Here is a 25,408-nt window from a genome sequence, read left to right on the forward strand (position 1 = left end):
ATGACTGCTGTGTTGTAAATGCTGGCGGGTGGCAGAGCGGGGTCTGCTCTTCGGCACTCAGAATAGTCCTGGAAGAGGCCTGTGTGTCAGTTTGCCTCCTGAATTTCCTTGGCTAGTGCAGTGGGTTATACAGCAAAGATCTGAGCAACTACTGAGAAGAGGAAGCTTTTTTAGAAAACAACAACTGGGATCTTGAAATCTGTGGATCTAAGTGTGTAGATATGAATCCTGCCAATCACTTGCTTCATCCAAGATACTTGGTAGCATTCTGAAACAAATAGCTTATAATCTGCATCATGGTATTGCCGTAATGAACCATTGGTCTCCACAGAGAGCATCTCCTTTTCCCCATCAGGTTCATGTTTCCTGGACTCTGGTTGGCCCCTTCACCATGCCAGAAGCTTTTCTGGATATTGGGTACAGATGGTGGTTCTGGGGTTAATTAATACTGCCCTAATCGTCCCCCCTCTGCTCTTTTCTAGATTCTTGCCTGGAAGGGGGCTTGTGATCTATCCAGAAATCGGGGACAAGCTGGACATCATCTGTCCCAAGGCGGAGCCTTCTAGACCGTATGAGTACTACAAGCTGTACCTGGTGAAGCGGAGCCAGGCAGATTCCTGCAGCACCGTCATGGACCCGAATGTGCTGGTGACCTGCAACAAGCCTGAGCAGGAGATCCGTTTTACCATCAAGTTCCAGGAGTTCAGCCCCAACTACATGGGCCTGGAGTTCAAAAGGCATCAGGATTACTTCATCACGTGTGAGTGCCTTTCCTCTTCCTCACCCCCTTGGCTTTTGGGCTTCTCTTCAGAAACCTGCTGTGGGTCTGTCAACGGTCTCCACTTTTATCTGGGTCATAGTTGCATTCCCATCCCAGGGCGTGGCTTTTCCCTTCTCCGACAGGCAACCCAGCCTGCCGTGCTTCTGCATGTGGACCATGTTGGCTTGTTCTTGGTTGGGGAGGCATTTCTTCCATGGCCGAGATTGAGCGTCTGCTCTGACAGCCCTCCAAATCAAAATGCAGCTCCCGCCATACCCCACTCCTGTGTTTTGTGGGAGCACCTCTGCTGGAGCTCTGGCAGATTTGTGCATTGCTTTGTGTCCGGAGGAGCTGGTCCTGCCAGTTCAGACTCTGTGACAAAGAAGCAGGCGTGTGATTGGCGTGTGCCTCTGCATCAGGGGGCAGGAGGAGTTCTGCAGGGCAGTTTTGAGAGTATCTGGCCAGGGCCAGGGGGGGAGCCAGATTTCCTGGGTCCCCACCCAGTAATGGAACTCACTTGGACCAGTCTCTCTCCCCCTCACAGCGTTGTTGTGAGAATAACATTGGGGGGGGGGGGAGAGCCCTGTGTGCCTCTCCTGAGCTTTTCAGAGGAAGAGTGGGAGTTAAATTTGTTTTCTTTGCTTGTCTCCCTTCAGGAGACTTGAGTGTTTTCTTTTGTCTTTGTTGTGGCTTTTTGGAGGCTTCTTGACTTCAAATAGTGTGTGTGTCTGCAGGGCCCAGAAGATAAAGGACATTAAGACATAGTCTATTGTGCACCCCCCCCCCCACACAGACGCACACACACACACAGTCACACACACACACACACACACCCTCCACTGTAGAGGCGCCAGAGCTGGAAGGAAGGCCGGCTCCCCATAGTTCCTAATTGCACCCTTGGACTGTTTTATGAGTCTGATGAGACAGTAAGCATGAATAAATAAAAAACCACATTGCTGGTAGGAATTCCTGTGTTGTTTTAGGCGGCTGCTACACAGTGAGGAGTCTCTGTGTCCCTCCTGTGCATTTCCCCAAGACTCTGCCCTTTCTCTCCGTGCCCTGCAGTCCTCATTGGCTCTTGTGGGTGTGGCCATCACAGTGGCTGTGGCAACTTGCTGCCCTCTGTTATTCTTTACTTCACAGCTGTGCTGTATATTCTGGGAGTTCTATTAAGTTTTGAAATACATAAACGGCAATAGAACATTATACAATCATGGCTATTATTATTATTTTTTAAGTCATTTGGTTGTGCTACAAGGGGGAAATGGTTGAAAAAGAGCCCCTGCGAGGGGGAGATGATGGCAATAGAAACAGTGCTGATGCGGAGAAGACCTCTGCAGGGCAGGGAAGCGTGTGCCCCTGCCCCTCCTCCTCGCGGGCACAGCGCCCGCCCAGCTGGACTGCAGAGTCTCTCTGGCAGGAGGAGGAACTATTCCGAGGGGGCTGGGACAAGCGCATGTTTAGGATGGGGAGATGTAGAGACAGGGTGGTTAGGGCAGACATCCCACGGAAGGTCCCAAAAACAAGGTGCTTCAGTTAGGAAGGCAAGCTGGAGAAAGTCCCCTGCCGGAAGTGGCCTCGGTCCAAGTGGCAGAGAGGGGTTCTTCACTGGGAGAGAGACACACCTGGGTCACTTCCCAAAGAGGTGTGCAGCAGGTGAGCCTTCCCTGTTGGGCTTTCTGAAATCTGTGTGAAAAAGCTCAGTCAAAATTAGATCAGGCATTTCTTTTACATCAGAGGAAGGCTTTATCGCTTTAACCTTGTCAGGAGGCAGAGGGGGTGCATCGAGCGTCGGTGGCACTACCTGCGGCTTGTCAGGGGATGGGGACCGTTCACCACCAGAAGGAACTGTCGGTGGGCTGTCACTTGCACCGCCCACCTTTTTAGTGTGACTTCTAGTTTACACTGCTCCCCCCAACTGTGCAGGGGGAAACACTGTGTCGGTGACTTCTTCTCCTTGGCTATCATGTTGAGGAAGTCTGGAGAGGGCATCAGCCAAGAAATTATTTCTCCCAGGTAAGTTCTTAATGGTAAACTGGAACCTGGAAAAGAACTCAGCCCATCTCACTTGCTTAGCACTCAATCTGCGAGGTGTGCACAACACTTCTAGTTTTTTATGATCTGTCCAGCCCTCGAACGGTTGCCGAGCCCCTTCTAACCAATGCCTCCAGGTACTGAGCGCCAGCTTCATTGCTGATGCCTCCTTTTCCCACATGGACCAATTGCGCTCAGCACCTGAGAACTTTCGTGACACGTATGCCAGGGGGTGCAATCTACCATCTGGCCCCTTTTGCAAAATAGCCCCACCCCCCAAGGCAACATCAGATGTGTCAGCTTGCACAATATATTTTTCATTCTCATTGGGATGAAACAATATTGGTTCAGATGTGAATAAAGCTTTGAGCCGGTCAAACGCCTTTTGACACTCTGGAGTCCAGCTCAACTTACACACACACCCCTTTGCATCCGATCCTTTCCCCTTGGTTTTCAGCAAGTCGGTTGGGGCAATGACACCTGAGCAAAGTGGGGGATAAAATTTCTGTAAAAATTGCTGAACCCTAAAAAACTTTGGAGCTGCCTCCTTGTTTTGGGGGGCTCCCAGTTTAACACATCTTGCGCCTTAGCTGGGTCCATCCTCAGCCCCTGCTGAGTGACCCTATAGCCCAGGAAATCAATTTATGTTTTGTGGAACTCACACTTCGACAGTTTGGCATACAATTGGTTAGCATACAGAGCCTTCAACACTTGTCTTATCAATTTTACATGTGATTCCAGGTCATTAGAATAAATCAACACATCATCTAAATAACAGACCACGCCTTTGAATAAGTGCTTGTGCAACACCTAATTAATCAAGTTCACGAACACCCCAGGAGCCCCAGCCAAGCCGAAAGGCATGACCAAGTACTCGTACTGTCCCAGCGGGGTGTTAAAACTAGTCTTGTGCTCATCTCCCTCTCGGATGCGCACGCGAAAATAAGCGCTTCTTAAGTCCAGTTTCGTAAAAATCTTTCCCTTAGCCACTTCCCCCAACAAGTCTTTGATTAGGGGTAATGGGCAGGCATTAGACCTAGAAACAGCATTCAAACCTCTCTAGTCTGTGCATAGTCTCAGCCCCCCATCCTTCTTTTTGCGGAAGAGGATGGGAGTGGCAGAAGGGGACGTTGCATGACGGATAAATCCCCTCTCCAGGTTTTTGTCAATAAAACGTCTTAGTTCCTCCCGCTCTGCGGGATTCATAGCATAAAGTTTTCCTTTTGGTAAAGTCTGTCCCTCCAAGATCTCAATAGCACAATCAGTTTTCTTATGGAGAGGGAGTTCGTCTAGCTCCCCTCTCCTCAAACAATTTCCCCAAATCCCGTTATTCCTTGGGGGATAGACAAAAGTTCCTCCTGTGCCAAACACACTCTGGCCGGGACCGCAGGAGGCTCCGTGTCCCATGCCGGGTCCCATTGATGAGCCTTACAGCGGGGATCTAGGGAAATCATAGCCCCACGGCTCCACTGCACATGGGGATCCTGGGTGGCCAGCCAAGGACTCCCCAGCTCCATTGGGAACTGCGCCGTAGGGTGAATGACAAAGGCGCGTTTCTCCCAGTGCCCCACCCCCCACACCGGCAGCTCCACCGTTTGGTGCTGACATGAGGCCATGGAGGTCCCATCCATTTGGGTAAACTCTACAGGATCCTCTAGATTGGCAGCCCTGGCCCCCAACCCCACCCCTAGGGACGGGCTAATAAGATCTCGGGAACACCTTGAATCCAGGAGAGCTCGAACTCTCACTGGCGTGCCACCCTCGGGATTCAGGATGGTCACAGTAAGGAAAAACAAAGAGGTGCCATCTCTCACCGCTTCTTGCGCTGGAGCCTCTCAGACCTGCTGGGGAGCGTCCTTCACAGCAGGTCCCGGTCGTTTCCCGCCATCTGTAAATTAAAAAATCTGTGTTGGTAATGGCTACATTCTCTGACCTGTATAGATTGAGCAAATTTACATAAAAGGTTCATTTTCTGTTAATCTTGGGAAGGAGCAAGGATCTGTGCCATGCAGTGAGTACAGCAGTCTCTTCCCCGCCCCTGGCCAAGTCTCTGCCTTCTGAGGCTTTATTGGAGTTGGAAGTCTGCATGTCTTCCTGTTCTTGCTCATTAGGTGGCATTTGTCTTGGCTGGCTCATGCAGGGCCGGCCTGTCATTGACAAATTTTATACTGTCGCCTAGGGCACCGGCTTGATGAGGGTGCCACTCTGGCCAGCCTGCCGCCCCGCCTTCCCCATTAGGCCCTCGGCCGCGTGTCCCACTCCCTTTCCCTCAGCTGACCAGCTTCGTCCCCTTCTTGCCCCGCACAGGAAGGGAAGCACCCCAGGGTGCGCCTCGCTTGCTGGCCGGAGCACCTCTCCCCCTCCCCCGCAATTCAGCAGCACCGTTCAGGGAGGCGAAGAAACACCCCCCCGCCACCCTAACCCCAGGCCCCTGGGGAGCCTCTGGCCGGCTTCGGATCCTCTCCGAGGAATGGGAAAGGGAGGGGGAGGTTTCCCGTGAGGTCTGAAGCGGCTTTTCCTCGCAGAAGAGCCGCAGAGGCTTCCCGACGGGGCGGGGGGCTGCACCATGCAGCTTTCCTGAAGCCTCAAGAGAGCCGTCCTCGTTGCGGTCTCCTCTGCCCTGCGCCCACCCCAAAGGGCTGACGACATCGCCCTGCAAGACCCCAACGGGGCTGCAGTTGGCGCCGGGGGGGGGGGGACTGGAAATTGGCTGGCTGCTGCTTGCGCATCCGAGCACTGTCCAGGAGACCCGGAGCACCCCAAGAGGAAGGCCTGTGTGTGTGGGGAGAAATTACCCTTGGGGCGCAGGAGCCAGCCGGGATCTACGCGGGGCCGCCTTGGCGGCTGCTGCGGACACACACCAGAAGGTAGCCTTGCCTACTGTACAAAAAAACCCTGGGCACATGGATGTGAAGATAAATGCCTAAGGCCTGGGGAACTCTTTTCACTACCAGAAAGCTGTTGACAAATTGTCTGCTATGTATTGATAGCTGTCACCCTTCTATGCCAATAAAAGGTATTTGAATTTGAATTTGATAGCTGTCACCCACATCAGACTCTCTTGGAGCAAAAGAGGTTCCGTGGCAGCTAGAAGAAGAGAGTGTCACACTTGCTGCGCGGATCCGTCTGCTTGCTGAACTGAAGGGCTAGGCTCTGTTCCTCTCTGGTTAGGGGCAGGCTCCTCTTCACCTGCCTGCTGTCCCATGTGCTGCCTCTCCTTCCAGGAGGGGAATAGCCCAGTCTCTGTGTGTGTGGGTGTGTGGGGGGGGATGTAGCTGGTAAAACGGAGAGAGATCCACAGTGGAAGGATATTATTCCAGTGGAAGTGAACTCTCTCTCTTTCTGTCTGCCTTGTACTACTTCTTAACTTATTAGTTCTAAGCAGATTACTAATAAAATATAAAATGCTAGACCCCATTTGAATGGTTGTGAAAATATCACAAATGCATAAAATTTCTTGACTAAAAGAGGTCTGCTATTATCTTCTAATAAAAGAGGTAATGTTTCCATATTATCTGTATTTTGGAGCAAGGGAAGAATTAAAAGATTTCTAGGCTCAGAAAAGTAATTACATTCAAATGTCACATGATACCTACACTACCTGCACCACGGTCAAATACTCTATCACAGGATGGTATCTTATGACACCTCCCTTGCAAAACTCTCACTTGTCAGGCTTGCCAGCATAAAGGAACTCCTGTACCAAGGAACAGTCAAATATGAGCAGTAATTGGGAAGCTCTCCAGGTGGAAGAATATGAGCGAACTGAGTAGAACAAACACATCATGCTCTACAGACTGTACTGTTATAATCATACTTAAACAGATGTTTCTTAATTGTTCTCATAGGTTCCTATCTGGTAACTGAATGAAGGGAGTCCAAGGAAAAACTGAGGGACTGTTGTTGTTCAACAAATTTATCCCAATGGAAACATGAGAAGCCTCTCTGACTAAGCCGAGGTAGCCCTCTTGGGTGTCAGAGTGTATCGTTTACCTTTACAGGGAAAAGCCTTCAGGGAAGCCCGAGCTTCAAGAGGTGGTTGTCCCAGTTCCTCTCGGAGGGCCACTCCCACTACACAGTTGGGAATTCTATAGGTGGAACATAAGAATGAAAGAAGAACGGGATCCAAGGACTTCTCTGTTTTATCGATCCAGATACCAGCCCCAAATAAACCTTGCATGGCTGGGCTATACTGAGCCCCAGATCAATAAAAGAAACTACAGATGATATTTGATGCCACTGTAATCAGTCTTTTAACATGAGCAACTTACACTGACCAAGTTAATCTCTGTTCAGACCAAACCCTTAGGTATTTAAAATAGGAGACCTCCTCAGTATCATTACCATGGATTTTGCACTTGCGGCGTACATGGGATTTCCCCCCAAAAAACAACTATTTTGGTTTTTTGATAGTTGTCTGTCAGACGTTCTTCCAGACAGTAAAAGACAAAAGCCTGCATCAGAGAGGACAGTCTGTGTGTGGTGGTTGTTTTGCATCTTCATCAAAAATGTAGGATAGAAACTTTAATGTTAGTAATGGATAGAGAATAACAGTCCTGGACAGAGATAGCAGAATCATATCATGGATACAGGAAGGGGCCGGCATGCACCCCCCCACCCCCACCCCCACGACACACTCTCTGCTATGGGGAAATTACATTGGACAGTTGTCCGTCCAACCCACAGTGATTTGTATAGCCAAGGAGTAAGAGAGGTGTGCTCCGATATGCCTGATCTGAATACATGCCCCAAACAATACTGATCGGCTATCCGGAAGGATACTCGAGATTCTCAGGAGTACTGATAGCCAGGTCTCATTTTAGGATCCCAGGCAACGGGAAGGAAGGAGTGGGGAGGGGAGGCGTCTCTCCCAGCCTGGGGAAGGCAGCTGGCTCCTCCTCCCTCCCTCCCTCCCTCCGATGCACATCCCTACCTGCCCCTCCCCAAGGAGCGCTGGACAGTACAGGGAAAAAGCCACCTTCTGTGTGAATGCAGAGCACTGCTATCTTGGCCCAAGGGCCAGAAGTCCTGTGTTCCTGGCAACAAGCATGTTCAGCCATGTGTGCCTACTCTTTTGTGTGGCGATTTTGGAGTGATGGGGTGGTTATAATGGTGGTGGGGCTCTCAGATCTTCTGGGGCTGCGACTCAGAGAGGCGCTTGGGAGCCAAAGGATAAGATCGGGGGGTGATCTGAGCTGCTCGGTTTCTCCTGGAGAACGGACAAAAGATGAGGGCCTGGATGTCTGTCGGGCAGGACTTGGCCTTTCCTGTCCCAGGCCAGCAGCCTCAAACCCTTTCATAGTCAGGGCTGTAAAGCCAAAGTAGACCGTTCCAGAACGAAGCTTGAGTCCGGTGGAGATCATTCTGGCTATTGAGGCCGGGAAGCAGGCGCCCCGACTGGGGCCCCATGTCACCCCTTGGGGAAATCTGGGATTGTGGTCGCAGCCAACAGCTTCCCACTCTGTAGCTGTGTGGAAATGGGGTCTGAAAGACCATGTAGAACACACTCTTGCTTCCCAGAAAGGAAATGCTCTGTTTCACTCCTTGAATTTGCTGCTGCTGATCCATACTTTAAAATAAGGTGCCCTGCCTGGCAAAGGGGAGGTCGCGCATGCGCTGTCCTGAAGAAAGCCCTGGATCTGCAGGACCCCTGCTGGTTTCCTTTGCGGCCATCTGCATTGCTCATCCCAGCCTCCTCCTTTCCCATCTCGCACACCTCTTGCCTTTTCCCTGACCGGTAGCCTCTCATTGGGTCCATTTCTGCTTGCCTTCCAGGTGCTGGGTTTTAACGCTTGCCAATGTGACCTACTGAACCAAGACAGAAGCTACCAGTCACTCTGTGAGCTAAATGGGTATTTTTACCCCATTTGTTTGCATTTAAGAGCAAACGGTCAGAGCTCAGATTTACTGTCTGTTGTAGACTCTGGTTAACCCAAGTTGCAGTACTGTAAGTTCATTCGGAAGGCAAATTCTGTGTGAGAGAACAGAATCAAAGACTCCATCCATGTGTAAGCAGTTCCAGTTATTAGTTTTATGTGATGTGATCTGTTTAATTAGGTTGGTTTCTGGTATTTGTGGTTTGAAGTACTGACTCCTCCCGTGTTGTCCAGCCTGCCCGTTAAGATCTTCCCCCCACCCCCACAGAGATCCCTGCTTTCGATGCCCTGCCTGGCCGTTGGAGGCATGGGGCGATCAGACACGAGGCAGGGCTTTCTTGGTGGTGGCACTTCACCTCTGGAGTGCCCTTCTTGATGCTCACCTCACTTTGAGGTACCAGGCCACAGCATTTTTTTTTGCCAACTGTTTTTAGTGACAACAGTTGTCGCTTCTGTTTGTAGTAGGCTGACAGTTGTGTTCGCTGTTAAATTGTTTTAACATGCATGATGGTGCTGGATACTTTTCATGCCTTTCTGTTCTTTAAACCCGTGGGGGTTCTTTGCTTTTTTGTACAGTTTCACTTTTATTTTTACCTGTTTATACTTCTGCTGTGATGTTGTATTGGTGGGTTGTTCAAGAACTTGTGTCCATGAACAAAAAGGGGAAAGAAAGAAAGATACTGTAACGTGTAAGCTGCTTTCTAAGCCCTGTTGACTGTGAGAGAAGCAGGATATAAGCATTTTACAGAAAAAATGGTGTCAGGGGTCACTGTTTGTGAGCCACCCTGAGCAGGGCTTGGTGAGGTAGCATAACCTTTTCCTAAAGCAATAAAGGTGAGGACCTGTAGAGAACCTCTCTGTGGGGTAGGCAAAGAAGGTGAGCAGACTGTGATTTTCACTAAGGATCCAGGGTGAGGCAGAGGAAAGGGAGGAAGTGGAGCACCAGGGCTCTGACTGCAGGTGCTTTCTCATCTCCCCAAAACTCTTCCTCCCTGTATCCCTCAAAAGACCTTTATTGTTACCTTGGGAGATCTAAGTCCGAGAGTTTGGGAGTCCACGGAATGTATTGTTCCTGCTGTGCTTCTGTGTCTTGTTTGGCTTGTAATTCTTCTTGGTGACTTCTCCACCTCCTTCCTTTGAAGCAGCTTTCTTGGCTCCAAGGCGCCTTGTCCTCAGAGCTCTGAACCTGGAGGCCTTTGGGTGGGGCAGAGAAGCTCCTCTGATCTGGCTGGTCCTTCTGTGAGAAATCCCCAGGAACCCTCTTTTGCAAAAGCAATAAACTGCCCCCAAAATTAAAGCCAAGTCTCCCATCCAGACGGCTCACATTTTTTTCGTCCCATCCCTGAAAATGCCATGAAATGCACAAAGGTTTTCTCCCTTTATTTATTGGCCGATTTTTAGCCCCAGGCAGGACAGCTAATTTGAAGTAGGAAAGGACCAGGCGTGCATGGACAGAACACAGGGCTCTTTTTGTAGCAGGAACTCCTTTGCCTATTAGGCGACACACCCCTAATGTAGCCAATCCTCCAAGAGCTTACAGTAGCCCCTGTAAGAAGAGCTGTGTAAGCTCTTGGAGGATTGGCTACATTAGAGCTATCCAGCTCTCTGGATAGTCCTTTGGAGCCGCCCAACACAGGCTCTTGGGCTGATTCTCATTCAGTGGATTCACTGGCGGCTGTGTGAAGGTTTGCTAGGCGCCCTTCTACCATCAACGTGCACTTGTGGCCATGGATTTTGAAAAGGCCTTTTGGAAGCTAATGGAACATCTCTTTATCTCTAGAATGCCAGGAGGGTTTAATTAAAAATGTTGTTTTTCTAAGGATATGCAAAGGGGGAAGGGGGTTTAATTTTGTGTTATTTTCTTGAAATGAGGTACAAATGTTCTGGCATGAACATACCTGTGCTCAGGCCAGGGAGCTATTTGGCACGGGGGGTGGGGGGTGGGGGAGGACTTGAGCTCAGAGTAGCTTTGAAGGTGTGCCCCCCTAGCTAAGCCAGCTTGGTAGTTGTGTCCCTGAATTTGGAAGTCCTGTTGCCAGTCCCTGGCGTAAAAGATAATTTTGCAGATAATACTTGTGTATGCAGTTCCCAGGACCTTATCCCAGCATTAAAATCTCATTCTAGAGGTAAATTCTGGCACAGACTGATCACTGACTCTAGAGCATTATATTTTCTTAGAGAACCCTGTTCCTGCAACTGCATGTAAATTCCACTCATATGTTTGTGACTTGATATTAAAAACATTCTGATTGCATCTCAGGTTCTCATAGAATTTAGTTTATTTCTTTTCTGAAGTGGGAAAGGGCGACAAAGGAGAGACAGATTCTCATTTTAGTGAGGAGATGCAGGGAGCTCTTTTGAGGGAGAAAAACAATGTGGCCTCAGTTGGTCACATACAGCAACTCTTCCATTCTCCAAAGGGGGGAGGCTTTCCAGTGTCTGCGCTGCAGCACATTAAGGACCTCTCAGGGTATTACCCTGGAGTTTTGCATTGTACTTCTGGGTCTTTTTGCTGCTGGAGTGATGTCCAGAAGGGATGTGGAAGGCAGCAGGAAGCTGGTTGTGCATCAGTATCTTGGGTATCTCTCTCAAACATTGCACCTGCCATGCAAAAACAGGAAAGGTGCCAGTTCTACGAACACTGTGCAGGGACACTTTGTGTCGGAAGAGATGTGGAAGCCCAGAACATTGGAATGTTTCAGGGAAACCACACCCCCCCCCCCCCATTTTTCCCTCTCCAGTCAGATTTCCAATTTTTCTAATAGGAATAGAAGAGCACTGAGAAATATGAAATATTTTCTCTTCTAAAATTAGTTAAATGCTCTTTAAGGCAAGCTTTTATTCACATGGAATATATAGTATGGAAATTTTTATATAAGACAGTCTATATCATTACTTAATAATTCCTGTGTATGTTGTACACATATACAACCTACTTTAAGCATAACTTTGTTGTTTAAATGTGACTAACTTTGTCTGCAGTTAATATGCTATAATGTGCACGATGATACAGTATGGAGGAGTTCAACATTTTCAGTGTTATAAAATTTCACTGGATCTGCTTCTTGTAACTATATGAGATATTTTGTTCAAATAACTTTTTTTCTTTACTATACCATTTGTTTTGTATTTTCAGATTTATTTTTTCCTAACTGTCAGATGAAAGAATCAAAGTATGCTGAAGTAGCAGCAGTTTGCAGCTCTCTTGGTCTTTTTTATTGGGTGTGCATTTCCAATTTTGCTTATGTGTCCTAAGCAGATGATGCAGTCCTAAACAGAGTCGCACCCTTCTAAGCCTGTAGCACTGTAAGGCATTTATACTTCTTAGTTTCATAATAACGCTAAATAGTGCAATTTATGTGCTAAACTATAGGTGATACAGTTTAGATTGTTAAAGTAGTAAAATAAGGTTTGAATTGAAAAGAAACTGAATATCTCCCTTATAAATAAAAGCCGAATGGTGGTGGCACTTCTTTAGAACATTCCACATGCTCCAAAATCAGTTCGCTCTCTGATCTGTCATTCAGAGGTTCTCCCTATCCACTGGCTGCTTTGCCTGAGTCCTGCCTCCGAACATTCTAAACATTTTGCTGTTCCTCTCCCCCCCATAGCCAGTCAGAACACAGAGGTTATTTGCATATGCAGCCTTATTGGCCTCTGCCTCGGAACACAGAGGTCGTTTGCATATGCGACTTGATTGGCTTTTGCCTCTAACATTCTAAACAGTTTGCTCTTCTAAAATGTGTCCAATCTCCAGATGAGGGCTGGAGATCACTCAGAATTACAACTGCTTTCCAGACGGCAGAGATCAGTTTCCCTGGAGAAAATGGTGGGCTCTGTATCCTTATATGCTGCTGAGGTGGCCCCCGTATGACAGCCAATGTGACATGGCAGTCAGGGCTTCAGAACATGGAAGAGGCTGCAGGTGTGTGGGGGGTGGAAAGCTGAAGAGTGAGGGGAAAATAAAGGTAGGTTGATGATTGGCTGGGAAGGAGATAGGGCTGCCAACTCCAGGTGGGAAATTCCTGGAGATGTGAGGGATGGAGCCTGGAGAGGGTGAGGTTTCAGGAGGCGTGGGACCTCGGACAGGTAAAAAGCCATAGACTCCACCCTCCAAACCAACTATTCCCTTCTGGGGAACCATCGTTGCCAATCTCCAGGTGAGGGATGGCGATCACTCAAAATTACAACTGTTCTTTAGGTAGCAGAGATCAGTTCCTCTGGAGAAAATGGTGAACTCAGTGTCATTGTACCCTGATGAGATTGCCACAGCAAATTGACACTGAGTGTCTAAGGCCGGGGCACCCGCCCAGAGCCTCTTTCTAGAGGCCGTTGTATTTATTTCTACAACGAGCCTTTTTCCTAGTTGAGTATATTAACATTTTTTTGAAACTTTACTTGTGCCCACCAACAAAAACGGAAGGTTTCTTTCACTTACCGTGAATCTTCCTTTCTTTGTGGTTCTGGAGTGGTACATTCCGTACTTCTGGAATAAGCTCCTCCTCTTCCCTCAGGGTCATCTCCAAGCTTTGAACCAGGCGGGGGAGGGGCTTATTCCCTTGCAGGCTACTCAGTCGTCATTAAGCCCGCTAGAAACCCCGCCGAAAAGGAACTGGAAGAAAGAACAATCTCCCCCAAAATAGAGAGACTAACCAACATAACAAACTGGGTACAGATTAGGGACCTGAACTCCAAACTAGAAACAAGCTCCCTGCTTCCCCACACTCTGGAACCAAGGGGGGGAAGGTGCACCCAAAAAACGGGTGGGCAGGAATGTACCACTCCAGAACCACAGAGAAAGGAAGATTCACGGTAAGTGAAAGAAACCTTCTGTTCTCCAGTGGTTCGTTGTGGTACATTCCGTACTTCTGGGACGTACAGAAGCAAATGCTCAAGGGTGGGAATCCGCCTCTCCCCCTTCACAGAGTGTGTTGAAGCACCCTACGATCAAAGGCCGCCTCAGCTGATGCTAATTTATCCACCCTGTAATGCTTAGTAAAAGAGTGTACGGATTTCCAAGTGGCTGCCCGGCATATGGTTTCCAAGGATGGGAAAGACCTATAAGCCACAGACGTAGCTGCTCCCCTAAGAGAGTGTGCCATTATCCCTTCTGGTGGTTGCAACCCTTTAGCCTTATATGCCAAGATAATGCAGCCCTTAATCCACCTACTCAAAGTGGAGGTAGAGACCTGTGTCCCCAGGGAGGATTTTCTAAAAGACACGAACATCGACTCAGATTTTTTCCAACCCTTCGTCCTCTCAATGTAGAAGCTAATTGCCCTTCTAACATCCAGATAATGCCATTCACGTTTATCATGTTTAGGATTGGGGCAGAAGGAAGGAAGGACTATTTCTTCTGCCCTGTGAAAAACCGAATTCACTTTTAGGACAAAAGATGGATCCAAACGAAGGACCACCTTGTCCCGATGGAAAATACAAAGTTCCCTATTAATGGAAAGTGCCCTCAATTCTGAAACCCTACGTGCTAATATGATACCCACCAAAAATAGGGTTTTAAAAGTTAGTTCTTTGTGGGGGCAGGAGGCCATAGGCTCAAAAGGTTGTTTACAAAGAGCCCGCAACACCGTATTAAGATTCCATGTGGGACATCTATGCACTTGTGGAGGATTAATGGCTGAAGTCCCTTTTAGAAACCTCTTAATATGTGTATGTCTCATAAGCGACCTTCCATGTTTAGCCCCTAGAATGGCTGAAAGGGCAGACACCTGCCGTCTTAAAGTACTCATACTAAGGCCCTTCTCCAGGCCATCTTGTAAGAAGGACAGTACCACCTTAACTGAGGCCTTAAGTGGATCCAACTGCTTTCTTGTACACCAGTTATGAAAAACCCTCCAAGTATGATCATACAATCTTTTAGTGGAGGCCTTTCTAGATGCCAGCAGAATATCTATTACTGTGTCTGGATACCCCACCCCCACTAGCATTTCCCGCTCAACCTCCACGCTGCTAGCCTTAGTAACCCCGGCTGAGGGTGTTTTGTTGGACCCTGGGACAGAAGGTCCGCCCGTAACGGTAAATGCCACGGTTTCGTTATTGACATGTTCTGCAAGTCTTGGAACTACGATCTGCGTGGCCAGAAAGGCGCAATCAGCATGACTTCCGCTTTCTGCTGACGCACCTTTTGCAGAACCCTGTGTATGATCGGCAATGGGGGGAAAGCATAAAGAAGGCCGTGAGGCCATGCACAATTTAGCGCGTCTGTTCCTTTTGCTAAGGTATTCTGCACCTGAGAGAAGAACTCTGGCACTTGGCGATTTGACTCCGCCGCAAACAGGTCTAGATCCATCTGACCAAGCCTGTTGCATATCTCTTGGAAAACGTCTGTGTTCAGCATCCATTCTGACTGATCTAATCGTTTGCGACTTAGCCAGTCTGCCAACTTGTTGTCCTTTCCTGCCACATGAGTGGCCTTTAGAGACAACAGATGACTTTCTGCCCATGAGATCAGAGTGGAGGCTTCCGCATTTAGGGAACGAATCCTGGTTCCCCCCTGCCTGTTCACATAGGCTTTCGCCGTAGTATTATCTGTCTGGACAAGAACATGACGTCCCGACAGAGAACCCGTGAGACTCAGAAAGGCCTAAGCGAATCGCCCTCAGTTTCAGCAGGAATTTGTATCCATGTGTTATTATCTCTAGCACCCATCTGTCCGTAATTGTTACATGCCACAGATCGGAGAAGATCTGTAGCCTTCCTCCGATCTTCTGACTTTCTGGAGGACCTGGATAGTCATGCCGAAGTTCCTTTCTTCGGAGGATTGCTCTCCCTTATTGGTTGGGAAGGACTTCCCACTGTGCTGCCTAGTTTGCCATTTACCTTTAACCGATTTTGAGAAAGATTGCTTCTGCCCCCTTTTCTGGCCACGAAAGGGCTGAAAGCGTTTTCTAATTTTGTTGTCCCTCTTCTTAGAGGGAAGGACTTTCCTTTTCTGACGAGGAAGTGGAAATCTCTGGCTCAGATTCGTCACGTCCCATCAATGGACTCCTCTCTCTAGAGGGAGATTCAAATTTGTTGCGTTTTGAGGTAACGGGAGATCTAGAGACGCTGATGGCACTCCCTGCCCTGTCTCTGTTTCTGTTAAGACTCCTGCCCCTTTCCTGAGAAGAGTCCTGTGATTTGGAGCTTTGAATAGTCTCCAGTATCATGTCTTTGAACTCCTTTCTCATCTCCCATCTGAACCAGTTCATCATATCAGGGTGAATGGATTCCATGCCTGTGGAGGCCAAAGGATCCTGGCAAATCTAGGACGTTGAGGGTCTGGCCTGCATGTTGTCCCCAGTGGAACTGCCTTGGGCCTTCTCAGCCATTTTCCAATACCTGCCATGGGGGGGGAGAGTTGGAGAGGGAGGGAGGGAGGAAAGAGTCCATCCCCTCAGCTTCTTGCCCCCTTGAGCCTAAGAAGGGTTTAATTTAAAAAACAGTGCAAAGTGAAGAGCAACCCAGGACTACCCTGGTGGTCTCCCATCCAAGCACCAACCACGCCCAATGTTGCTCAGCTTATGAAATCTGATGAGCTGAGCTCCATATGGGCCATTCAGGGTTGTCTCTGTAGAGAGGGAAGCCTATCGGTGTCAGAACCCACAGCCAACAACGGAGCACACGCTTTCAAGAAAGGTTATACTTTTATTGAAGAGCTATAGATGCATTAATATAGTCACTGTTAAGAATGGCAGTTGTCCCTTGGACATAATAAGATATAGGGCATTCGTATGCACCCCCCACTGCGCTGGCCAATTAGGCACCTCTCCGCACGCGGGCTAAAGCCAGCAAACTGTTTCTAGGTGAAGCTGGGAACTGTCTGGCTCCCACGGCTGCCTGGAAAGGCAAACAACACACCCACCCACCTGCACATCGTTATAGATAAGCGTTTCGGCGCAAAGCATAGACAGGAATGTGAAAGCAATTTACACAGACTCTGACTGAGCATCCCAACCCCCATGGCAGCATAGCTGACATACTGCCCTCTCGAAAATTAACTTTTACCGCCCATTCCGGGAGATCTCCCGCCCATTCCGGGAGGTCTTCAGGTCATTCCGGGAGATTTCCCGGCTTGTCCGGGAAGTCATGATTGGACTGACGCAACGGTCGAGGGGCTTGAATATCTTTTATTTTTGTTTATTCCAGGTGCTAGGGGTTTGAAATTTTTTATTTTACCAGATATAACTATTTTCCACAATTGAACTTAGAGTTTAATATTTTAGAGATTTTATAATGTTCCTTGCCCTCAATCATGATAGGAGGGGGCACCGGTGCCGCAGGACGCCACTCGCTGGAACCAGAGTCATGTAAATGTTTGTACTACTGAGCAGCATCTCCCGACCCCATGTCTATGTCCCCTTCCAGGAATGGAACAGGCAGGCTGTCATAACTATACAGCGCTTTGAACGGGGACATCCCCGTGGAAGAGTGGCACGTATTATTGTAACAGAATTCAGCCAGAGGCAATAAGTAATTCCAATTGTTTTGTTGGTAGTTGGTAAAACAACGAAGATATTGTTCTAAAGTTTGATTTACACGTTCCGTTTGTCCGTCAGTTTCTGGGTGGTAAGCATTGCTAAGGCCCCGTTCTACCCCCATCATTTTCATTAGCTCCCCCCAGATCCAGGAAATGAATTGGGTCCCCCTATTGAAGACCACTTTGTTGGGGAGCATGTGCAAGCGTACTACGTGCACTAGAACCGTCTTTGCTGGTGCTTTAGCTGTAGGCAGTGAGGGAAACGGGATGAAGTGTGCTTGCTTAGAAAATAAACTATTATTCATATCACAGTCATCGATTTATTCGGTGGTAGATCGGTTATAAAGTCCATGGATATAAAAACAGTTGCGGTGGGCAGATTTCTTCTCCAAGTTCAACTTCACCCTCCACCATTTCTCAGGCAAAGCCAACTCTCTAGCAGATGCACAACAGTCAATGTGAGGACCAACGATGTGGGGAAATGCAGTCGTGAGGAGAAATTTAGGCTGCTGGGCGGGAAACGTAGGTCCAGGACCTCCAAGGTAAAGTGCTACCTGTCCCATGCGCAGGGCTGGAGAGACAGGCACAGATCAGGAGTCTCAATGCGTGGATGAGACGATGGTGTAGGGGGGAAGGTTTCAAGTTTGTTCAGACTCTTTCCTAGGTTTAGTTGATAGATCTAGATGTGGAAGATGAGAAATGCTTGCCCACTCCAGAACCGCTGATTTCAGGAGGGGTGTTGAAAGACTTGAGTCAGAGTGAGGTGACGAGAGAGGAGATCCTAAAACTGATAGACAACTTAAAAACTGATAAAATCACCAGGCCCAGATGGCATACATTCCGAGAGTTCTGAAAGAACTAAATGTGAACTTGTGGATCTCCTAACAAAAATATGTAACCATTCCTTAAAATCTGCCTCCATTCCTGAGGACTGGAAGGTAGCTAATGTCACTTCCATCTTTAAAAAGGGTTCCAGAGGAGATCTGGGAAATTACAGGCCAGTCAGTCTGACATCGATACTGGGTAAATTGGTGGAAACCATTATTAAGGAAAGAATTAGTAGGCAAAAAATCTACTTTGTGAGCTACTGGCATTAAAGTAGTGAGCAAGTGATTTGGCTGCTGCATAAATTAGTTTGCTCTGGAGCCCTCCTTCCTGAGCTGAGACAAAAAATGTGTGAGCCAGAGGCTAAAAAACTGTGAGCTAGCTCACACTGACTCAGCTTAGAGGGAACCCTGGTAGGCACATAGATGAACAAAACCTATTGAGGCAGACTCAGCATGGGTTCTGTAAGGGAAGATCTTGTCTCACTAACCTGTTAGTGTTCTTTGAGGGGGTGAACAAATATGTGGAGAAGAGGGATCCAATAGATATTGTTTACCTTGACTTCCAGAAAGCTTTTGATAAAGTTCCTCATCAAAGGCTCCTAAGTAAGCTCAAAAATCATGGGATAAAAGGACAAGTCCTTTTATGGATCATAAACTGGCTAATTAATAGAAAACAGAGAGTGAGTATAAATGGGCAATTTTCTCAGTGGAGGGTAGTAAGCAGTGGGGTACTGCAGGGATCAGTACTTGGTCCACTGCTTTTTAACTTGTTCATTAATGATTTGGAGTTGGGAGTAAGCAGTGAAGTGGCTAAATTTGTGGATGATACGAAGTTGTTCAGGGTGGTGAAAACCAGTGAGGATTGTGAGGCACTCCAAAGGTATCAGTCAAGGATGGGCAAGTGGGCGTCATCATGGCAAATGGGGTTCAGTGTGGCCAATTTCTTCTGAGAGCCATTTCTTATGAGAGCAACAGGTTAAGCTGGTGTTGAAGAACTTTGATTTTAAGTTTTCATTTGAAGGATCTATTTTCAGGTCGCCTTCATTTTTCTTCAGTGCTTCCAAGATATCTTGATTTCTCTTTTCTTGTCTCTTGTCTAGACACAAATCTAATTGCCAGTTCTCTAAAATAGGCTTTACTTGCGTCCTAAACAATTCTCATTGATGTTTCCATGTTCATATTGTGCTGAAAGTACAACATATTCCAGGAATTGTACATTTTTCAATATCTGAACATTTAGTCTCCATCTAAATTTTCTTGGGGCATCCTTTGTTTTCACCAACAAAGCGTTATAGCCTGCATATGATCTGGGCAAACATCAGCATCTTTAATATCCTGGAAGAAGCTTACTAAAGTTCAACACATATCATTTTTAGACCAGGATTTGTGTCTATCAGAGTAGAAGTTGTAGTCTCTTCCTGTTGGAGTTCTTACTCTCCAAGCATCAACTAGTTTACGTTCTTCAGCAAGTTCCAGAAAAGATCTTGGAAGAAGTCCTTTGGAGACTCTCGCCTTCTTATTGGTCTTCCTATCCAGGTCATAATCAAACACTGCATTGAAGTCTCCCAGCAAGCATATGTCAGTGTAGTCAAATCTTGCTAAAACATCTTTTTAAACGTCAAAATTTTTTCCTTGATGGTCATTTGGGGCATATATCATTGCTAATAAGATCTTTTTGTCCCCAATAGTAATTTCATCCAAGAAAAGTCTCCCATCCTCTGCCTGAGAAAATCAAGATAGGTTTCAGTTCTTCCTTTATACTACAGTACCTCTCTTTTTAATTTAATCTGATGAAACAAAAGTAAGTCTAAGTTTCTTACATGACAGGTAATGTTGATATTTCCGTCTTAAATGTGTTTCTTGTAAACAGGTGACATCTGCATTTAATTTCATAAATTGCTTAAAATTTTTCCTTCTCTTCTCTGGTGAGTTTAAACCATTGATATTGGTGGAAAATATTTTTATTACTGTTCCATCCATTATAGGAATTTTTTATTACTACCTTCCTTATTTCTTCTTGTCTTCCTTTGAGATTTCGATTCCAGATTCAGTTTCTCTTCGGGTTCAAGTTCAAGTTCTTCATCTGATGCTGTTGAATAATCCTGTTTCTAGCCATCTCCTTCTTTCTCTGTTGGAACTCCTCTCTTCACCTTCACTTCCTTCGTCTCTCCACCACTCAGTTTGCTCCCATGTTGTTCCATAAAATCTTTAACTTTAAGGGTCCTTTTGATCTTGAATCTCTGGCCTTCAAATGTGAAAAGGATCCCTTTCGCTACTAACCATCTAAAAGAAATTGAATTCGTTGCAAGTTTAGTAGTTGGGCATGTATATTCCTTCCTTTTCTGTCTCATCTTCCATGGGATTTCCTTCAAAATTCTTATCTCTATATCTTTAGTTTTCTGTGTCTTATTCCAGGTTGCTCTCAAAATATGGTATCTGACTAGACTGTAAATTTTACATGAACCTCTCTTGGCAATTTTTTTTTTTTTTTTTGCATAAGTTGAGTTAACTCTGTATATCAGATCAGTTACTCTTGCAATCTCCCCAGGTTCTTCTTGTGCCAATGCCTCTGCAACTATTGTTGTCAAATCGTCTCCCTTCTGTTCTGGAACATTCTGGAATCTCAAAATATACGCAGCTCTTTCTATTTCCAGCTTACTTAAGAAATCCCAAGTAACCTTTTGTTGAGTATCCACATTGTGTAGCCTTTGTGTTTCCATTTCTACTTTTTGTGTCTACAGTTTTAATTTGATGAGCTACAAATTGAATTTAAACATATGAAGCTAAACCATAATACATGAGGTTTACCACATAGTATTAACCACAGCAACGGATGTGCCAGGTAAATCTCCATTTTGACCCTTCATCAGGTCATAATCATATGGTAAAGCTGCAACAAAAATTACAAGATTTTTTTTTATTTTCCATATCAACAAACAAAAACAGACATAACACATACACATAAAATGGGTGTTACATATACTTATCTATATTATCTAGCTGTCACTTCCTGCAATGTTTACTACAATTATTATCACCAAATAGTTTTGCATAAGTATTTTGCATATTAATATGAAAATAAAATCTATGTTATCTCCTAAAATGTTCATATGTCTATATTGTTTATTTGTAATTGTCTTATTTTCTGGCATTACATTCAATAGAAATAGTTCAGGAGTAATGGTACACTACATTCTAACATTTTTTGTAAAATTTCATGGATCCAAGACCAATACTTTTTAACTCTATCAAAGGTCCACCACATATGGAAAAATGGACCAACAGACTTTTGGCATTTCCAACAATCATTTGATAGGGGCTTCTGGGTTTCAGCGCGACACAGACAGTCAGCTCTTGGGAATCTCTCCCGTGAAGACGCCGGATGAACTGCTCTTCTAGCGAAGTTCGGGCTACCAGACTCTACTGAGCTCCCCAAAGAGAAGCTTAGTGCAGGGGACTCAATCGGGACACCCCGCGAGTGGAAATGAGCGGGTGAGGGTCCAGATCATCCTGATGCAGGAGCTGCTTGAGGACATCCATGACAGCTATGGACGCGAAGTTGTGACTTCCTGGGCAAGGGGAGAGAAGCAGGAACATGACCTAAACTGCTGAAGAAGATCTACACCGTGAGTACACCTGCTTGCAGTAACATCAGAGACTTCCTACAGAGTAAGCCCCTTTAGACTTGGAAATATAAAGACAGGGGGGTGAAGAATCCCCCCCCCCTTTTTTTTCACCAGCTAACAAAAGAAAGGAAAAAGAGCGAAACTCTGCTATGCACTAACTGAGCAGAAAGTTGGTATTTAAAAGCCTTTTAAGAGTTTTCCAAACTTTGTAAGACTTTCATCTGGATGACAATATTCCCCTTTTATCTCCTATGAATTTAAATGGATTATTGTATTTTTTCTCTTTTTTATGGATCTAGCACTACTTTTCTGGATTTACAGTTAAATCTGTTTTTTCAAGACCCTACTTTGGATTATAACAGTTTGTTGGATAATCTTTTATTTTTTATTTTCCACTTTCTGGGAGTGTTTATTTTTTCCTTCCCCTGGATTTATCTTTCCTTTTTGTGAATTTATAAGAGGTTTTCCTAACTGATTTTTCCTTATATTTTTAAATAACACCTAGTGGATTACAACATAAGCACTTATTCTGGATCTTTTCTGAAAGAGAAGAGAGAAAGGAACTTGAAAACACCTTGGAACTGACTCCTCTTTCTTCAACCCCCACCCTTCCAAAACTATACATCCAGCAGTGTTTGGTTTTGTATCTGTGTAAGTGATTACAGTTAGGTTTTGTGCCAAGTATTTGTAAAAGGTTGATAATTCTCTCTGAGATGCTTGGAAAGGTTTTTGGTTCTGTAGTTATCTTTGAAAGTATATTGTGTACTCAGTGTACTAAATACAATTGATAATTTCTTTTGATCTACTGGGAAATACTGGGAATGTTTTTAAATATTGTGTGAATATAACAAGAATTGTTATACAAATATAATAACTGTTTGGCTTTATAGGTGTTTCCTGGAAAAGGGACTTTTAACATGGCTAGTGGTTGAGACCCAAAAAAGAAACTTAAGGGTACATCCCCTGTAGTAGCTAAATCTGTGGCTTCCAGTGTCATTAAAATATTTGCAATCAATAATTCAGGACTCAGTGGCCACAACAGTTAAAGCTGAAATTACAACAGCAGTGCAATCAGCAGTTTCAGCTGCTGTGGCACCAATACAGACCAAATTAGATTCTTTAATACAGAAAATGGATTCCCAATTTGCAGAAGTGCAAAACCAACATAAAGAAAATAAATAAGATATTCCTGGATCTAACTAAAGCAACAAACCAGATGAAAGATAAGGCAGAGAAGATGAAACTGAAGTTATAATCAGTGCACTTCAAACAGAATTCTATGGAAGAAGACTGTCAGGCTCCCAGTAAAACCACTCTTAGGCCAATGTTACTTAATAAAGGTTTATTGCAAAGATTTGGTTAACTGTAGAGATGAATGCCCTTGTTAGGACTGAGGGGTCCAGGGCAGGAGATGGAAAGTAAATGTAGGCTCCCGCATTCCAAACAAACATCACACACACCAGCTCACTAATGGTTGTAGACACATAACCTACTAGCTATTCCTAAAGTCTTATCTTTGCCCAAGGTCACTCCCGTGAGAAACCCAGCTACTCCTTGGGGGCTGTTCCTTCAAGAAGAGTTACAATCATGTGCGGTGCTAACAACCAACAATCGCTTATTCACACTCTCCCCCCCCCGTGGAATCTCATGTCAGAAAGGGCATGAGATAGAAGGATCAGAAACACAAACAGATGTCTTGAGCAAGCAAGGTTACAAAAGCAAAGTTGGCATTAGCAATACATCCCCCATGCCCACTTCTGACAAAGACCTTATTAGGTTACAACTGGACAAAGCTGCCTATATTTTAAGGTTTCAAAATATTCCAGAAAACAAAGATGAAAATATAAAGGCTGTTATGGCACAGAGTTTGGCCAAATATATGGGTGCAGATGATGAAGAAGAAGTACACAATGAGATTGATGTGGCCTTCAGAATGAACTCAGCATACGCAAGAAGAAATTCTCAGGAGATTCTGAGAGAAGTACATGTAAGATTCCACAAAAGAGATCTGAGAAATGAAATCCTGAAATCTGCAAGTGTAACTTCCCTACAAGTTGAAAATACAGAGATAAAATTTTTGAAAGAAATCCCATATAGAGTGAGAGAGAAAAGAAAAGAATATATGGACTTAACATCTACTTTGAGAAAAGATGAAATTGTGTATAGATGGCTCTTTCCAGAAGGTGTACTTTTCACCTTTAAAGGGAAAAGATACAGAATCAACTCAACATTTAAGGCTGAAGACTTTATCAAAACTCACAAAGATGAATTGGAAATGGAGGAGGAAGAACCAGGAATGATGGAAAAAGACCAAGACCTTCAAGGAGCAACAGGGACAACTAGAAAACCTAAAGCTACTAGGAAGACAACAAAACTGCCACCATCCCAAATAGTCACAAGATTCCAATACAGAAGTAAGGATGACACAGACACATACCTCAAGGCGGATAGAAGAAAAATGAAGATAATTTCAATAAATGTCAACCATTTAAATGCACCCCCAAAAAGAAGACTGATATTCCAGCAATTGAAAAAAGATGAAATTGGATATTATATGCTTACAAGAGACCCATATAAAACAATCAGACCAGAAATTCTTGGAAATTAAAGGAGTTTGAAAGGTTTTCGTCTCTTCTGATGAAGAAAAAAAAGAGGTGTAGTTACATATGTGAAAGAATATCTCCGTCCTGAAATGCTTTATAGTTCTCAAGATGGTAGAACCCTGATAACTCAAATACAAAGACAAGGTAAAATAACCTTGACTGTGAACATATATGCACCAAACTAGCAGCAAGAAATTTTTTATAAATCCTTGCAACAACTGATTTTGAACCAAAACTTCGATGAGATCTGTCTGATTGGAGATTATAATGCAGTATTTTATAGACTTTTAGACAGAAAAACAACAATTGGAAAACAAAAAAAGTTAATGAATTCCCAAATTTCTTTTTACAACTGGCAGAAGAATATAATCTGGTGGATGCCTGGAAAGTGAGAAACCCGGATAAAAAAGATTTTACATTCTACTCAGTGGGAAATAAGTCCTGGTCAAGAATGTATATGTCTTGGATATTGTCAACAATTGTAAATGACCTTATAGAAGTAGAAATACTCCCAGCAACCTTTGCAGATCATAATCCAATTATACTTATACTTTAAGATATCCCCAAAAAACACAGATGGACTTTAAATACATTTCTTTTGAAGAATGAGAAATTTGTAACAGAGACCAAAAAAGAATTTCAGATGTTCTTTAAACAAAATATTCAGCTAGATATTTCTATCAGACTTGTTTCGGATGCATTTAAGGCTTATGCAAGACAAGGCTGTCCACTCTCTCCATTACTGTTCATATTTGTACTTGAAAAATTGAATTATATGATTAGAGAAAATACACATATTAAGGGACTTAAAGTAAGAGGAGAAGAATATAAACCACAAGCATTTGCAGATGATTTAGTCTTCGTATTAGAAAACCCACTTGACTCTCTTATGCAACTTTAAAAAACTTTACAAGACTATGGTCAGATGGCTGAACTGAAAATTAATTTCAGCAAAACAAAAATCTTAACGAAAAATATGACTAAGGACCAAAATCAACAGCTACAACAACTTTCAGGTTTAGAAGTTAAAAAAAAATACTTGGGAATAAATATTTCAAATAGATGCAGCTCACTGATGGAAGATAATTATATGCAATTTGTTTTTGAAATTAAGAAAGATTTGGAAAGATGGAAAAATCTACAAATATCCTTCATGGGGAGGATAGCTACAACTAAAATGAACATTCTACCTTGGCTTATTTTTTT

At 45.0% G+C, this 25,408-nt stretch overlaps 1 protein-coding gene across 1 annotated transcript in view; it reads left to right on the forward strand.

The window, feature by feature from the left end:
• Positions 1–423: 423 nt before the first annotated feature.
• Positions 424–25,408, forward strand: part of EFNB1 (ephrin-B1) — a 98,197-nt gene continuing 73,212 nt past the window's right edge. Inside the window, exon 1 of the mRNA XM_015423310.1 lies at positions 424–760. Within this exon, the coding sequence (XP_015278796.1) occupies positions 424–760 (337 nt within the window). The remainder of the gene's footprint in view (positions 761–25,408) is intronic.

Source organism: Gekko japonicus, unplaced genomic scaffold (genome assembly GCF_001447785.1).
Source record: "Gekko japonicus isolate JY-2015 unplaced genomic scaffold, Gekko_japonicus_V1.1 scaffold1277, whole genome shotgun sequence".
Taxonomy (NCBI): domain Eukaryota; kingdom Metazoa; phylum Chordata; class Lepidosauria; order Squamata; family Gekkonidae; genus Gekko; species Gekko japonicus.